General features: G+C 41.9%; 1 protein-coding gene across 13 annotated transcripts in view; it reads left to right on the top strand.

The window, feature by feature from the left end:
* The window catches only part of dync1i1a (dynein cytoplasmic 1 intermediate chain 1a), a 56,152-nt gene that overhangs the window by 16,877 nt on the left and 21,990 nt on the right, over positions 1 to 17,285 (top strand). For 10 of the 13 annotated variants that reach the window (XM_084378845.1, XM_084378848.1, XM_084378847.1 and 7 more), the window contains 4 exons: positions 7,391 to 7,486; positions 9,662 to 9,833; positions 11,460 to 11,559; positions 11,662 to 11,787. In XM_084378845.1, coding sequence (XP_084234971.1) covers positions 7,391 to 7,486; positions 9,662 to 9,833; positions 11,460 to 11,559; positions 11,662 to 11,787 — 494 coding nt within the window. The remainder of the gene's footprint in view (positions 1 to 7,390; positions 7,487 to 9,661; positions 9,834 to 11,459; positions 11,560 to 11,661; positions 11,788 to 17,285) is intronic. The other 3 variants (XM_084378846.1, XM_084378844.1, XM_084378843.1) reach the window with 1 other exon arrangement.

Consider the following 17,285-nt stretch of genomic DNA (forward strand, 5'->3'; position numbering starts at 1 on the left):
AGCCGATTAAAACTTTACATTTCCAGATCATTATCACAGTTTACGGCTTGACAGGTGATAGAAGAGAAATTTGATAACCGTGCTGATTTTCTGTTTGGCTGCAGTTGCATGCTATTTTGCAACGCTCCAGCAGGGAGCACTCTTGGCACACATACTTGAGGGCTCCCTCAAAGTCTCACCAACCAAAGATGTCAGAGATTTTTATTAGAATCGAGTATTAGATGAAGTCAAATTATTGGAATTAGAAAATAATAGTTTACAATTAATCTCAAACATGTGTTGGCTTTTCAGTTCTTAGTTTGATTGACAAAATCCCACTAGATTTTTGATTGGTGAAGGCATTGAGCAGAATAAGGGTTTGAGGTGCTCCGAATAATTGTGTCTATTTTACTGCATTCCAAAAAGATTCCACCACAAGCATTAACCTTTAGCACGCCTATAAAAACTGGCCCATCTGCCCATCCGTCCCTCATCAAAACAAAATGAAACACCAGCATCCTGAGCCACACACACAGATGCACACAGCCCTGTTTCTGAGTGACACAAATCCCAGCTCAGATGACGCGTTGAAAAGTGAGTCGATGCCACAGCGGTGATTTTTATGTAAGATTTTTTCTGTCGGTCTCCCTCTCTGACTGGGTTTTTGACAGTTTGGAAAGTTTGAAGTCATAGGTTTTAATCAGGGGCCTTGCGGCTGGGCTCATAGCATGGCGTGGCGTGGCATGATGGCTCAGTTTAAAGATGTGGGTCTGGGTTGGGGCCAAGCCTGGGTGGCACTGCTAGGAAGAGGGGGGGAGAGAGAAAGAGAGACAGAGGGAACGAGAGAGAAAGAGATGGGGGCAGAATCTATCCACAGCACACAGCAGAGTTGGCCGCAGACCCCCAAAGGCCTGAATGGGCTGCATTAACCAAAGCTGATTATGTGTGGGCATGCGTGTGTGCATTCAGTGCAGACTCCGTTGAACATAGACTTGAACACACACGCACACACGCACAATGTTTGATCAGTGTGGCGAAGTGTGGTGAAGAGATGAATTAATCTAAATCATCCTGCGGGTTTTAGCCTCACCAGTTTAACATCAAGTCCTGCTGCTAATGTGTGTGTATGTGGCAAATACTTTTACCCCTACTGTGGTAATCATGACTTGATGAACCATGATGAATTTTAAACATTATTTGCTATTAAAACAAAAAAAAGAAAACCCAACACGGAATCAAATTAACAAACAAAGGTACAAGGGTAGAGAGAATGAAAAGTCACCAATATTTTACACATTTTCACTTCTAGCTAAATTAAATCTTGGGTCACTCTGGGGGAAAAAAAGCCTTTTACAAGCAGTTACTCACCATTTAAGTCACTTCTTAGGAATACGATTTAACTTGTAAGAAGTTACAACTGTCTACTCGCACTGTTTCACTTCTGTCCACAGTCTGTCCTGTCTGTCTCAACCATCTACAAAACAGTGAGATTCTTCAGCAGGGTTGGACCGCCCTCTCACCTCTCAGAAAAAGATCTGTTCGACTTTACTGCGTGGCTGGCTCTCACCCATCAATTTGCTGTCCAACCTGACTAGCAGAGGTCCCTTAAAGTGTGAGCAGTGTTTCTCTGTGTTCAGAAAGAGAGTTATGGGTGTGAGTCCAACTGAGTTTTAACAAAAAGCCATGGATCTGCCTTGTTCACCAAGACACTTGTCAAGTCAAGTCACTTTTATATATATATATATATATATATATATATATATGTGTATATACATATATATATATATATATATATATAGCACATTTATTAACAACAGGAGAAGTTAGAATCGGCCTCAACACAGGTATACATGAAACAGTACATGTATAATACAGAGAAGGCACCTAAAACTAGTAAAAAAGGAAATTAAGAGAAATTGAATGAAAACCAACAGCAGATTAAAAAGCCCTTAAGAGTATGTTAGAAATTAGCTAAAAACAGGAGAAAAAGGTGGGTGTCTTATGTAATATAAATATAATAAGTAACCTTTCCGAATTAAAATATTTAAAAACTTTGTCATATATTTAGCCATGTTGTGTATTTGCATTACAGAAATCCGTAATTTTACTGAAGGTAACGGTCACCTATCGCTACTATCTCGCTACTACTTCCAAGAGAGACAGTCAGAGTCAGGGAATTAGACAAAACATAATGTGACATTACCTTTAAAAAATGACCATGTGCGACACATAGCAGCAGAAATCACGTACTGTGTGTTTGAATTTGATTTAAAATTGTAAATGGTGGAACAGAACTTAATATGGGATGATGAATCTGGAGCAGAAAACAGAAAAAGCCTGTTCACCTTTTGGTTTAGAGGCATAAGTGAAGGACTGAGAGGAGTTGTTGTGAGGATGACCTACATGACGTGGGCACAGAAAAAGCCATTAGCAGATAAATAATGTAATGTGGAGCTAATCTGTTTTTGTCACTTTCAAAACAAATAGTAAGAATTTAAAACTGATTCTGTATACCATTGCTAACTTATGCCAGTGAGCCTGAACAGAAGTGATTTGTAGTCTATTCTTTGCTCCAGTTTGTGAATGAGAAGAATAATTTAAAAGAGATGACTGGTTTAACTGTTAAGAGCATGAACATGAGGTAATTAGCAGTGTGTATTTTAATCTGTGGGTCTAAACTCATGAGCTTGTTGATGGCCTAAAATATGATGTTTGTCCTTTAGCTAAATTAGTCACCGAACAGTCTTCTGAGTTTTTCCAGATTTTGTAGAATCATCCTATAGCTACATATCTTTTAAAAAATGTTCATGATATCCCATGTGGAAAGACACATTTCCTGTAGGCCTGTCATATCACTTTTTTATTTATTGTAGAATTGCATTATTTTATTTGTGACCTCTATCATTTATGCTGTCTTTCATTATGGCTATATAAATCTTCTTTTGACACTTTAGATAACAAGGATTATATTACTGGAGGTGGGATGAATAAAAGTGAGAGAATTCCCCTGGTGCCTCAGGTCATGTGTAATATACGCAGAGGTGAAGTGGATGCAGTGTGAGTATGTGTGTGTCGAGTCTTTCTCTGACAATAAGAGTTCTCAGTGTAGTTAATTCATTTGAGTATGTGTGTGTCGTGCCAGGGCCACATTAGAGGGGCCTTTCAAGTCATGTCAGCCTCCTCCTACTCCTCTGCAATAGTGCATGTGTTGTGGTCAGCTCAACAGCCAACATCCCAGAACCCCTGCGAACTCTGAATGTGTGTATGTGTCCATATGAATGTGTGTATAATGTTGTAGGGTTATTCCCAGCGCGTGGGATCCCCCAAAATCTTGCTGTATTTGTCTTGTGTTTCCGCCGCCTCTTCACTCTCATATCAGTATCTGTCTTTCTTTGTGATTAATACAATAGAGAGCTGTAAAAATTATGAGTACTGTCAACTTGGATTGTGTGTGACTCAGTTTAGTAGTCACCTCCATACGGCTATGATAAGTCTGCAGCTCTGTTCCCATAATGTAGTCGATGACAAACTTGGGGCCCGGTCTCATCCTCTCCACTACACACACACCCACAGGTCTCTTTGATAACTATGCCAGTCGCTCCAAGCATGCACTGAGATATTTCAGCACACTAGCACTTACTGTGGATTGGGTTCAGAAGAAAAGGTTAGCTCAAGCTTTGATCCTTACCAAACAGAACACATGCTAGCACATTATTGCCGTGACACACCGCACCATTGTGCTTCGTGTACTAGCCGAAGGGGGAGCAGAAGAGAGCGTGTACGTCTTTTATATGCTGTCAGTATCTTCAAAACTCTTCTCGCCACATGCGCAATAGTAGCTGCCTACTGTGAAATAATACAAGATGTTTAAGCTAATGAAACTCTCAGCGGTGTATCACCCCTTCGTTAAGGCTATGTTTTCTTTAATCCACAAACAGATCAGCACATTACTCTCACCTGAACTATTTCACTCTTCTGTAGGTCCATAAAAGCAATAATGATGTTTATACCGACTAACAAGAGAAACATGATTATATAGTGCTAATTGGTCTCAATACAGTATTGCATTGAAACATAATTAGCTATCTTGTCTGATGAAAAGAGTTAAGAGGAGAGTAAATCTGGAGGAGAGATGTGTCTTAGAAGATTATTGATGTGGTAACAGCTAATGTTGCTAAGTTATATACACAAATTATATATACTATATATATACAATACCAAGTACCAGGTTGATACCAGTACTCCCTTTTCCCCCAGTAACCCCCTTTCTGTGGAGAACTTAATGGAACCATTTTTAATCGTTAAGTAGCATGAAAACTGATTTCGCTGTCAAATATATATAACAATGATTTTTTTTATGATAATGATAAAAGATCATGTGATTATATTATATATATATATATATATATATATATATAGGAGCATTGTCTTATATTATATTATTATATGACTTATGTAGAGTCTGACAGAGAAGAAAGGAAGGCTATGTTAGGTAATGTTGTTTTTCCATTCTTGTTAGCAGTGTAACATTTTTGTGCTTCCAAACAATTTAACTGATTCAGACGTGTGGGTTTGTGCCTCTGTTGTGCATGTGTGTGTGCATATGCATTTACAAACACCTTTACACGTCTTGTGTGTACTTGCGTATCTCCACACTGTGGATCTGTGTGTCTACATACCTGCTGGGCTGTACTGAATTGACTGGGCCCGGTCAGCATGAGTAAGCAGCCAGGGGAAGATTGAGGCAGCCAGATGCGGCGGCCCCGGGCTACCGAGGATATCATTACCCCGGGTGGGTAGCTGGCCAAAACGGGAGCCCCCAAGCGGAGTTTCATCAAGGTGGACCCCCGTCTGTGGCGAGGGGGAGGATACCAGTTAACCTGTTGTCCTGCAGTGAGGAGCGGTATTAAGCGGCAGGTGGAAAGAGAAAGCATCCCGTGACTAGAATGAGGTGGAAACAAGAAAGTGTGCAGATACTTGCAGGGTAGCAGGCAGACACACTCAAACTGTGGAAGATTGTCTCTTTTGATTTCCCTTCCCTGCTTCTTTTGCAACTCAACAGGAAACCCTGCAGTGCGTCTATGTGTGTGTTTGCATGCACATTTTACATAAAGTTTTATCATTTCTAACCCATGAGTCTTCCTTTCAAATATAATTTTTCCGCAATATAGCTTTTGCTTTACTTTGAACACACACACACAAATGAATCAGAAAATTTCCATTCAAAAGAAATATCCGGGATATTTTCAGTGCTGACAGAACAACTTGATGCATGGCCGCTGGCAACGACATCAGCAGTATCTTCATGCGGGAATTGGACCGTCTCCCCTCAGTGAGGTAACCCATAGGCCATGAATCACGCTGCCTTGCTCCGGAGTCCTGTGGTCCCGGGGGTTGACGGTTTGACCGCTCCTCAATGTGGTTTCTCTCCTCCACTCACGCTCCTCCCATTCCCATCGCCACACATTCCAACCACCGGACCGGTCACGTAAGGTCAAGAAAATAGAATAGAATAGAAAGCGATAGAATAGAAGTTGTGTATAATGTATCTTTTCCAATGCTGGTTAGCAATACCCCAGTTGCTGCCTCACATCCCGAGGCTCTTGCAGATTAATGACCACAGTTTGTGGAGGGGAAGAGGTGACTGACGGATGCCAAAACCATCAGAAGCAAATAAAGCATGGATGGAGAGACAAAAGGGCCTGAAAGGAGTGTTTTCCTGTTCCTTTCTGTTTGCAGCTTGTCTGTTTTGGCAGCTCAGACATGGAGCTAGTCTGGCAGTCTGCCTGTCTGGTCCTCTCTGGTCTCTCCTCCATACTGGTGGGTCACTGGTGTTTGGATCACTACAGCTGGCTGTTAACCACTGACTTGGACTGAGCCTGGCCGCCATGTGTTTGATTTAGCTTAGTCATTTATTATACACACACGGCATGAAAATTAAAGTCATCTATCAAAAGCTGTAGGTTGGGAGTGACAAAGAAAAGCAAACATGAAGACAGGGTGAGAGAAGGATGTACCAGGATGGCTAAAATAAAAAAATGAAATTAGGCCAGAAATGAGCGCAATCATAGTAATACAACCACTGAAGTGTTCCACCAATTACAATCGCATTTGTACCTTTTAAAGAGCAGCAGTGAGTTCATCAAAAGCTCAGGCGAGTCCGAGTGATAAATGGACAGTTCATCCGGTGCAAGGACGGCCCTTGAGCGAGTGGTTTCAACAGTGCCCCGGGCCATACTCCAACTGAGTTAAACACACCCCGACGTGTGTGTGTGTGTGTGTATGCTTGAGTTCATGTGTGTGAGAGAGAGACATGACACGTCTGAGGGTGTGATGTAGTCACTTCCTCCCACTGGACTGAGCGACTGTTGTCAGCTTGACCCTGCGCCAGTTAACCCCTCGCCACCCCTGGCATGGCAGGCGAGGGCCCCGGGTGTGTGTGCTTGAGAGAGAGAGAGAGAAAAGACAGATTGTACGTGTGTGTGTGTGTGTGTGTGTGTGGGTAGCGTGTGTGTGTTGGCAGACCACAGGTGTCTGGTCACGGTGTCAGGGTGTTAAGAGGTCCTCTGAGAGGCCCCCTCCCTGACTCTCGGCATCTGTTTTCGGAGGGAGGGAGGGACAAAAAAGAGGAGGAGAGGTTGGCGAGGGTTACCAACACATACCCCGAGGGGTGCGGGGGCTTGTTCATGGGGGGAGCGGGGGGGTAGTAGCTCACAAGCAGGTGCCTATGTTGACAGTAACCCTTCATACTTGAACCCCACCTCCTCACAAACACGCACACACACACTGCACACACTTACAATAAATCCTGGAGAGGCAAGCATAATTGCAGAGCCTGATTGGAGGGAATGCACAGGGAATCCCCTTTAACACACACATCACTGGATCTTTTTGCTTGGGGTCAAAGGTGAGCGAAAAAGGAGAGCGCACACAACTCTGACATTTCCTGCTGTGTGTCTTTGTGTGTGTCTGTGTGTGTGTGTGTGTGGTTGATTTGCATGCAGAGTGACCAATATGTCCACACATGCAGACCATGTGAGCACATGCTACAGCTACAGCCGAAAATGAGCTCAGGCTTACTTTATATTTCTACTTCCAAGACTACCCAATAACTAATACTTAATATTCATGTGCAAAAGTAACAGAGATTCTGCAGCATTTATGCTTCACATGTTTTTGTTTTCTGAAAAAACAAAAGGAAGAAATGCAAATACAAGTGCGTGTGTTTGTAAATGAAACCCATTTGGACCAAATGTTAGTTAGTCAGGTGTACTGGTGCATGTCTGGGAGTGATTATTTTGGTAAGGAGGGGGGGAAGGCAGCACACAGCGGGAGGTCGAGGAAAATTGGAACAGCTGTTGATTAACATGAGTGCTCTCTCTCTCTTTCTTTTTATTTTACTCTCTCTCAGTAGAGGAGGAAGAGGAAGATGAGGAGATGATGGAGGCGAAGCCGGGCCCCGAGTCGGAGCAGCAAGATGATGACGAGAACAGGGAAACCAAAGAAGGTACAAAGGGAGGATGGATGGATGATGGAAGAATAAAAATCATCAATTATTATAATTGTAGTGATCCTGAACCACCTTGTTAATTAAGTTGTCTTGAAGTCGTGTTAGCATGCAGATTTGAAGCATATTGGCTCTTTATTAGTGATTATAAAGCATTTATTAATGCCCCATTCTGCATGCTAGTATTCTACAACTACTTGGTCATTAGCTAAGAGTTCTCCCTCCTCAATACTGCTAATTATATATACATACACATACCTTAACAATTGTTGAAACAGAGCAGCTAATACTGCTCTAGGGAGAGCAACAATTTAGCAGACTGTAGAGTCAGATGCTCTGTCTGTCTGTTGACCAGTTTTTTCCTTAAAACCAAAATTATTTCCACACTGATTATTGATTCCCAAGAGGGCCGAACATGTCATCATCATCGTTTTCTTGGCTGCTTGCAATTATCTGACTGGCGCTAAAACGGTTTGAATGTTTCAGAAGGAGGTACGCTGCAGACGGACAAGTTGACAGATGTGGTATGGGAATTTCAAAATAAAGGCTGATCATAGAAATGATCATACGAATTGACGTTTTCACTGTGCATCGATGACATCGACGATCACATCATTAATCATTGATTCAATAAATAGATCCAGATTGATGGAACCCCTAGTAACAAAACACAAATCTGCAAATGTTAATTGTGTCCAAACAACCTTAAATGAAATCTTTCTAACTCGGTATATAAAGGGCCAATATGCTACTTACATTCATGCTAATAAGCAACTAGTTAGTGGTTAATATGTGTACCCTAATATAAAGTGATACCAAATTATGTAGCAGTTACCCAACACAGAGCAACCTTTCTCTCTCGACTTCTCACATGTTGTTGGTCAAACTGTCACGAAATGTGGTCACTTGTGTGTGACACCCGCATCCAGTCAGTGGGTGTATCAGATGGAAGGGTGGGGAGGTTAAGGCGGGTCCAGCATATCAGTTCCATGGCATGTGGGGGTCAGCACTGATTAAAAACCTGTCACTTGACCTCCCCGACCACACTTCAAAGTCGAGAGGCATGGAGAAGCGTGTGTGTGCATGCGTATGTGGTAGTTTCACGTAGTAAAATATGGAGAGTAGGCCTCGAGTGAGTAAAAACACAACGCATGATGCACAAACATATTCATATTCACTTGCATACACAGTCCTGACTGTGCCGTGTGTGAGTCAAACACACACACAGACAGATGTATGCACACACACACACTCATAAACACACAGTCATCCGTCTCCTCTCCATCCTGGCCTATTAGAAGGTCTGGCCTTTGATCTCTGCCACTCGATTCACTGGCTCTTTTCTGACAACTCGTAAGAAATACAAAGGGATGGAGGGGGATCAAAGTCAAGAGGCAGGGTAAAGGTCGATATATGTGTGTCTGTGCGTGCTTGTGTGTGTAAAATCGCATGTGTGCTGCTTGGGGACAGTGACTTCAAAAACAGGACGCCGTGCTGTGCGACCATTACGTTCAAAGGGAGGCGGGCTGCTCAGAGGGCTTTGTTTTTCTCTTGTTTATGAAGTTCTTACTGTAGGGTTTTATTAGAAAAGATGCATTAGGGACTGTTTGTAGTTTATTATGTCCCGGATGTGATTCTGGTTTTGATAGAGATGAAGTGAATGTTAATCTGACATCAGAAGCACATGATGTACTCAATTTTCTATTTTTTACTGTGTACTGTCAGATACAGTAAGATATCTGTACCGTTGTCAGTAATGACGGGACCCTTCCGAGTTTGACGCTCCTGAACAGCGATTTCAAAATAGGAACATACCTATACTTTACACATCATATCAAATACAGTGTACTTGAATATATTAGATTTAATTGTTAGATTTATTATATTTTGTATACCATATATAGTCCTCACAAATGCCTAAAACCTTTTCCTCTTTTCTTTCTCTTATAATTAGGATAAATGTAATATCTTTGGAACTTGGGCTAAAACATACATTTTTAGGATGTCACCTTGTGCTTTAGAAAAGTGTGATGGTCATTGTTAATCGCTTTCTGACAGAAAAGATATAAAGAACAAGAAGAAAGAAGAAGACAGAAAACACATTTAAAATATTTGTGAGATGACTCGATAATTAGAATAAGGCACATGTTTTTATGTTTATGTCCCCTCTAACAGGCTCATTTCCTGTGCTGCGGGAGCTGACAGAGGAGGAGAGGCAGCAGATCTTGCACTCTTCTGAGTTTCAGAGCTTTTTCGACTGCAGCATCCGGGTGATGGAGAGAGCTCTGGCCGAAGACGGTGACATCTTCTTTGACTACAGCGGCCGGGACCTGGAGGACAAAGAGGGGTGAGCAGGCAGGAGGGAGGGAGGGAGGGAGGGAGGAAAGGCGTCTGTGTTTGGACGTGAGCGAGCACATGTGAGTGTTTACTCACATGCCTCCAACTAAGAAATGTTCTCTCAGGCTGACTCATGCCCACTGTGTCACTCTAGGGGCCTGGAAGCTGCTTTGTTCTTCAAAATACATTTCTTCCTGCTGATGTCACAATCTCAGGGGGTTAAAAACTCCTCTGAACTGACAACCACTACATCCTAAGGAGCATTGTCTTGCCATCTGAAGGCCTCCAAATGGAGGTTATCAAAGTGTTGGTTGAAGTTATAAGTCATAAGTGCAGAGCTGCTATTACAGAAGAATTCTGCTTTCACCAGCTCACTTCAACTTTGACCACTGCAGCCTCAGAGGAGCATCAAGCCTGTGGTCAAATAGAGATTATGTCTAAAACAGGCCATGGCCCAGTGCTTCACATCAGCCCTCTTCTTTTTTCCATGGATGTGCTATTTGTGAAGTTGTAACAACATAACCTACATTTCACTACCTTGTTCCATTGCTGTTCATTCTCACATACTACTGCAGACAAAGCGGACCATTTGCAATTTTTAGTGTACAGAATTTGTTGTAGTTACTGCTCAAACAGGAGTTTATCTACAATTAAAGGTCTGGAAACTGTGGTGATGCAACATTCTGAAGTGGCCAGTGGCAATCTGTACAGGATCTAGTTTGACCGCAGGCAACATGTTGGCTGAAATTACTGACTCACAAGGGTGGACAGCGTCAGACAGCTCTCTCTCCAAATTCCTCTCATGTCAAGTCAATATGCTGAATCAGCCAATGGGTGCTGTTAAAGACTGACTTGAAAGTTTATTAGGCTGCAGCTAACGATTATTTTCATTTTAGATTAATCTGCTGATTATTTTTAGAATTATTCAATAAATCTTTTAGAAAAATGCTCATCACGTAAAGTATGAAAAATGCACATCACAATTTCCACAGTCCAAAGTGATGTCTTGAAATTGATTCCTTTGTCCAAACAACAGTCCAAAATCCAAAGATTCTTAAAATCCTTACATTTAAGAAATGAAAATGACAAACATGAATTGATTATCAACGATTTAATATGCTTCCCATCGACTAGTCATTGCAGCTCTTAACTTTAGACAACATTGATTGCCAACTGTCAACATGGCCTATCAGAAACTTAAATAATAAATACTGTATGATTGTTAAACAGAAAGACCTTGTTCCGTAAAGACTACTTTTGACTAAATCCATCTCAGTGAATTTGTATTTCTGACATAAGTCATGATATGATATATAATTCCACTTTACAAGTCAGTAAACTGTAGTGTAGCTCTGTGAATCAGTGATTGGTGTCAGCTGTCACAGGCTCTGTCTGCAATGTTTTAAAGCAAAAAAGCTTCTCCTCCTCCTCCGTACTTACTATGGCTGGTACGCTTTGTAAATATCTAGACTCAAGATACCTTAGCAGTGATCACAATTGACTCCTGCAGACAGAAGGCATTTTTTTCTTGGCAGGTACCTATTTCATGTCTCTTATGCGACTGGAACAAACCCGTTGTCTTCAGGTTTGTTCACAAAGTAACCTTTGACTGTTTTCTCTCATATCTTTCTCTCAGAGACTCGGGCAGTGGCTCCAGTTTGTCCTTAAGCAGACTATTCTATGATGAACACTGGTCGAAACATCGTGTAATCACCTGCCTTGACTGGTCCCCTCAGGTGAGTCCTGTAGCCTTGTGTATGTAGCTCAGAAAAGTCTTAGCAGCGATAATGCAAGTTTTATCACAAGTTGCTCTCTCTCTCTCTCTCTCTCTCTCTCAGTATCCTGAGTTGCTGGTTGCCTCTTATAACAATAACGAAGATGCTCCTCATGAACCGGATGGTGTTGCCCTAGTATGGAACATCAAATTTAAGAAGGCCACGCCAGAGTACATCTTCCACTGTCAGGTAATTATACTTATCAAACCTCAGGCGTTTTTCCTCAGCTGGGGAATATGATGTGAGTCATGATTGCAGGTCGTTGTAGGGAAGAAGTTAGTTGTGCTCTTTCTTTTGTTTCCCCCTGTATTGTGGGCGACTAGTTGAAAGTACAATCCTACAAACAGCTGCTGAAGAGCTGCATGAGGAAAAAAGAACAAGACATCTTCTTTTTGTGTCCTTGTTTTGCAGCTCAGAATTTCACACTCAAAAGCTTCTCCATTATTTGTCAGGCTTTACCTGGTAACCTGAGTTGCGCCGCATCCGGTAATCTACAGCGTGTTACTCTTTTCCACACTTTTCCATGACAACAGCACCGTTGTGACTTATAAACAAAGAGTAAAGAGGAGGTAAATGAAAGGCAGCTCCACATACATCTATTGGAAATTGGATTATAGGTGAACGCTGCCGCTTGGAGGTCAGTTTTAATGCGAGAAAGTTTAGTTTTGGTGGGAAAGAAACCCACTGATGGGCGGGATGCTAATCGCAAATGACACTGAGAAAATGGTGGAAGGAGGGAGGGAGGAGAGAATGGGTGGAAGGATTGGGTGTGAGGGCTTCATGGCTCCCACGAGACAGGCGAGGCCATATAGAGACGTCTTGGTAGTAATGTGATGTGGCCTACCACTTCCTAATCCGACGCTGCTACATGTGTGTGTTAGCCCACCCACATTGATGCTACGCCTAATGTCAGCAGTGCTGCATTTCCCAATATTTGACAAGTCTTCCTCATACACGTCACTGGAAATGAGGAAATACACCTGTGAAAGTATTAACGTCAGAGGCATTCACCTCACTGCTGAGAAATAATGTTAGAAATGCTCACACGTGATCTCAAATTCAAGTCTCAGCTAGGGGAAAAAAAGTCTCACTTTTTCTCAAACACACACAGAACCACATATTCCTGCAGACCGCACGCTGCGTGCAAATATTTCGATATGACGCTTGCCATATAAGACCAGCTCCATAATGGATTTTTAAAGCGCTCCATTCTTTCACTGCACCATAATTTATGTCGCTGCTGAAATCCATGTGGTCTCACGGATAGATTACAGCTATGCATCTTGTAGCTGTAGGATTCAGTAGTTTTTCCATGTGGCTCTCTGAGGAAGTATGTACAATACATCTGACTTTATTAACAGTGCGGTTTACTGAGCATGCTGATCTGTGAATTGTCAGTGTTTGAATATAAGACGTTGGGGAGCAAGGATATTTGTGTAAGCAGCCGATAAAACGCTCGGTTTATCAAAAGGGGGCAATCAGCGGCAAATGTCTACAGCAGAGGTGAGCTGGGAATGCGATCACTGGAATAGAGAAATCGTTATCTGTAACATAAAAAAAAAAAAAAACCTTGTTTCTGATTCTCTGACACATACAAACCACTTCTACAAGCACAAACTTGTTCATATCCATGAGAATGGTTTTAAGTGAGTGTTTACTGGAAAGATGTGCATCAGATGAAGTGATATCAGATGGAGAAGAGACATAAGAAAAACTGAGAAAGAACAGAAACTCCCAAGTGCCTCACTTTCCTACCCTGCCCCCCCCCCCCCCCCCCCCCCCACCACACACACACACACACACACACATGTTAGTCAGGGAGTTAGTGTGGCCTGGGGTTGTGCCATGTTCTTTTCATGAGGGGAGAAAGAAAAGTGAATGACAGAAAAACAGAGAAACATAGATAGAAAGATAGAGTTAGAAATGGAGTGGCCATATAAACAGTAGAGGATAAAATTGAGTGGAAAGAAAAAGAAAGAAGAGGTTGCAAGTCATTTGGAATCAGCCACGACTTCTCCTGTCACTCTTGGATTCGGATGAAAGGAGCACAGGAGCGGTTAGACGAGAGGAGAGACTTTTTTTTTTTTCTTGCTCCTTCTTTCTTTCTTTCTGCAGGGCCTTTTGCAAACAGAGTCGCGACTCTCTAGTTAGCCGCGGATCAGATGGCTCTTAATGTGCGAGCATGTTCTGCCGTTTAACCCCCGGAAACCACAGGGCCGGGCGCCTCTTCCCCTCTCTGTCTCTACTTTCTCCCATTTCTCTCCTCACCTTCCACCTCCCATCCTTGGCTAGAGGAACAAGCTGTTCACGTGCATTCTCCTTCTATCTGTAATCATACACACTCACTGTTTACTGCAGGTACACACAAATATATATGAGTTGGCACTCACTACTAGTGTTGGCAGCCCACAATAGACCTTATTTCAGGCATTTGAGACATTTTTTTCCCCACAGAAGCTGCTTTCATCTGTTGGAAGGATAGGTATCTGTGTGTATGCATATGTTGCATATGTGAGTATTGTACACATCTGTAAAGGCTGTGGCGTGTGTGTGTGTGTGTGTGTGTGTGTGTGTGTGTGTGTGTGTGTGTGGAGGATACAAAAGAATGACAGTGCTGGGTCAGTATTGGAGGCTTGGGGTTTGTGGTTGAGGTCTGCTTCAGCAGGAGCTTTATTGTATAAGGCTATGGCTCGTAGAAGGCTTCATGTTTCAGATGGGGTTTCGGTGAGGTCAGGCTTCTATATTTCTTGTCTGGCTGTGTGCAGTTTGGTGAATGGGCCTAGCAATGCAAAACTGTCCTTTTTAACAACATTGAACCTCATATTCAGGGTTAAAATATGTTTTGCCTAATCTCGGGTGTTTCCAGTGCATTTGTTTTTAATTCTGGACTGTTTGGTGCTGAATTTTTATATCGATTATCGTAATGATCTAATTTATTTGCACTGGACCCTACAATCTTTTCTGAAGTTAAACTATATTTACTTTGCATCAGCGTTGTCCTTGACGTGCTGGTGTGGTGGAAAGTGAAATATGTAAATGCTGGTGTCGGTTTGATTTTGGGAGTGTCAGTGTGTCTGCCTTTGGGCAAGTGCAATCTGGGGATTGTGCACAAAATTTTTTGGCAATGAGCAGCAGTGTTGTAATATTGTATTCTACTGCAATGCAATAGTTGGACAGACAGGTCCTGGTTTGACAAATGTTGTTCCCCTGTCGACTCAACAGATTTTAGTTATGCATTCAGTGTTCCATCTTTTTCTTTTCTTCCTGCTTTGCTGCATCATATCTTCCAGTCCTCAAGCTCTTATTTAGTGACCTTACTCTTTTTTATTGCAGCCATTCACAGAAATTTCTGGCCTTTAAGTTTAATGTTCTCAGGATTCTAACGAAAACATTCAAGGCGAAAATGTAATTTTAGAATATATTTCTGCAGATTTAACATTGCAATTTAAAGTAATCTTTGGTTGTTTATGCCCCTTTTTCATTCAGCTGTTGTTGCTCTTTGTGATGTTTTACTATGTACATCTGGTTAAGGTAAAACATCTTTTTTTATCATGAACTGCACTATACAAGTTAAAAGTATAATTGTTATCTTACTCTGTTTAATTAAGTAAATAAACTATAACTGAAATGAAACAGTATCTCAGTACACTACAGGGCCTTTTACGATCTTTTTAAGGGCTTGTGGCAGTTTCATGACCCCACTTAAAGAGCCATTGATTTGTAATATAGTGGAGGAAGTGTGTGAGCCATCAGTGTGTGGGTTGGGCTTGTACTTTAGGAAAGGGGCTGCCGCCGCTGTGGGTTCTGGTACCAGTTGAACGTGCCTTCCCTCATCATGGCCGTCCCAGCAGTTGGACCCATCATCGCCCCATCCCAGTTGGGTCCAATCTTGTAACTTCACACCAGCCTCTCAAGTGGGCAAAGTCACACCACATTAAAGGGCCCGTTTGACTTAAAACCTCTGCTGAACCCCCCAAACCACACGCCTGCCTGTAACAACCCCCGCCGCTACTGTCATATCCCATTGGACTCAGTCATATTTTTATTAATATCTCGCTGCCTTGCGTCGCTCCCTAGGCCTTTGGCACTTCTAGAAAGGTTGAGTAAGAGAAGCAGAGCAGGAGGAGAGGGAGGGAGGGTGAAGGTAGAGAGAGTTATAGAGAGGACTGTGCAACAACATTAATCACAGGCCTTGTCTAGGTTCAAACCCGATTGAAAATGCACCGAAGGATGAAGCTGCAGTGTGTTCAGAAAACATAGCAAAGATATCCTCTAAGTGCTAAAGTTAAAACTATGTGACTGTTTATTATTTGTGGCACACTTCTATTGGCAAAAATCAGTGTTAGAGTGTTGAGGTTTGGGTAAATTAGATAATTTTATTATATGGAGAAATTAAGACAGTCAATCTTTCAAGTGTCTCTCATTGTGAAGAAGAACTCAGAGAAACTATACTACAGAGTCTGTGGACCCAATACCATTTAAGCACCAGCCGAAAGGCAAATGAGTATGAAGACTGGCAAAAAATTCTTTACTCAGTACTCATGCATTCAGCATTTTGGCATGTTTTGAAATGATAATAGTTGAAGGAGTTCAATGTTTTACTTAATATGCTAATTTGATTTATTGCGGAGAGTACAATTTAATAAGATCGAGTACAATTAGATAAGATCGATACCACTCTTAACTGTAGCCAGCAGCCAGTTATCACAAGCTTAGCAGAAGTCTGGAAATGGGGAACGAGCTAGCCAAAATCAGCAGACAAGCTCCTCTAAAGCTCACTGATTACCAGGCTGCCACTCCCTTGGTTAATTAGAACAAAAATCCTTTTTCTTTTTTCTAAAATATTAAACAATTTCTTAAGATTCAGATTGCAACGTGTCACCCTCCTGAATGGTGGGAAAGGCCTTCTCTAGAGCCAGTGTTTGGTTTGTCTGTTCTGGGCTACTTTAGAAACATGATGGTGCATCATGGCAGACTATGTGGAAGAGGACCTGCTCATTCTAAGGCACCATAAACAAAAGGGTTCTTAGTTACAGGTGATTATACACTGATTAAAACATAACTCTGAATATTATATTCCATTTCTGCGAATTGATCCCCCTAAATCCTAAATACTGGACCTTCCCGCTTTGGAGTCCATAAATCCACACTTGTTTTTGCACCAATATGGAAAAATATTGTCACCCAGCCATGAAACTACAGCAATTGTTCAAGAGGAATTAAACATTTGAGTCCTTAACAGTTACATTTTATGTTTATTTTATGTCATTTCAGTTCTATAAAACTCTCACCCAAGTTTGTGTATGTGGCAATATTATCCTGTAAAATGCGATTGATATAAATTTCCAGAGAAGGAACTTGTACCATCTATATTTAGTATAGTATCGATATCTATCTAAGTTTCAATAGCAGAATAGAAACAAATGCATTATATTTATAACAGGAATCCAGCATTAAAGCCACAAACCAGCAAGAGTGAAAATATGAGCCAAGCAAACAAACAAGATATGGAAAATAAAGGGAAAGGAGCTGTAGGAGGCAGAGAAAGGCCTGTTTGTGTTCCCAGAGCTCTCACTCTGTCAAACCCTCATTCTTTGCCTGCTGAAATCGAGACTCGGCTTGGTATTTCTCTCTCCTTGCCAGAAACCACAGAGTGACAAAATCCGTGGGGTGTCATAAACGAGCGA

This window comes from Pagrus pagrus (genome assembly GCF_965226575.1).
Source record: "Pagrus pagrus genome assembly, chromosome: 17".
NCBI classification, from domain to species: domain Eukaryota; kingdom Metazoa; phylum Chordata; class Actinopteri; order Spariformes; family Sparidae; genus Pagrus; species Pagrus pagrus.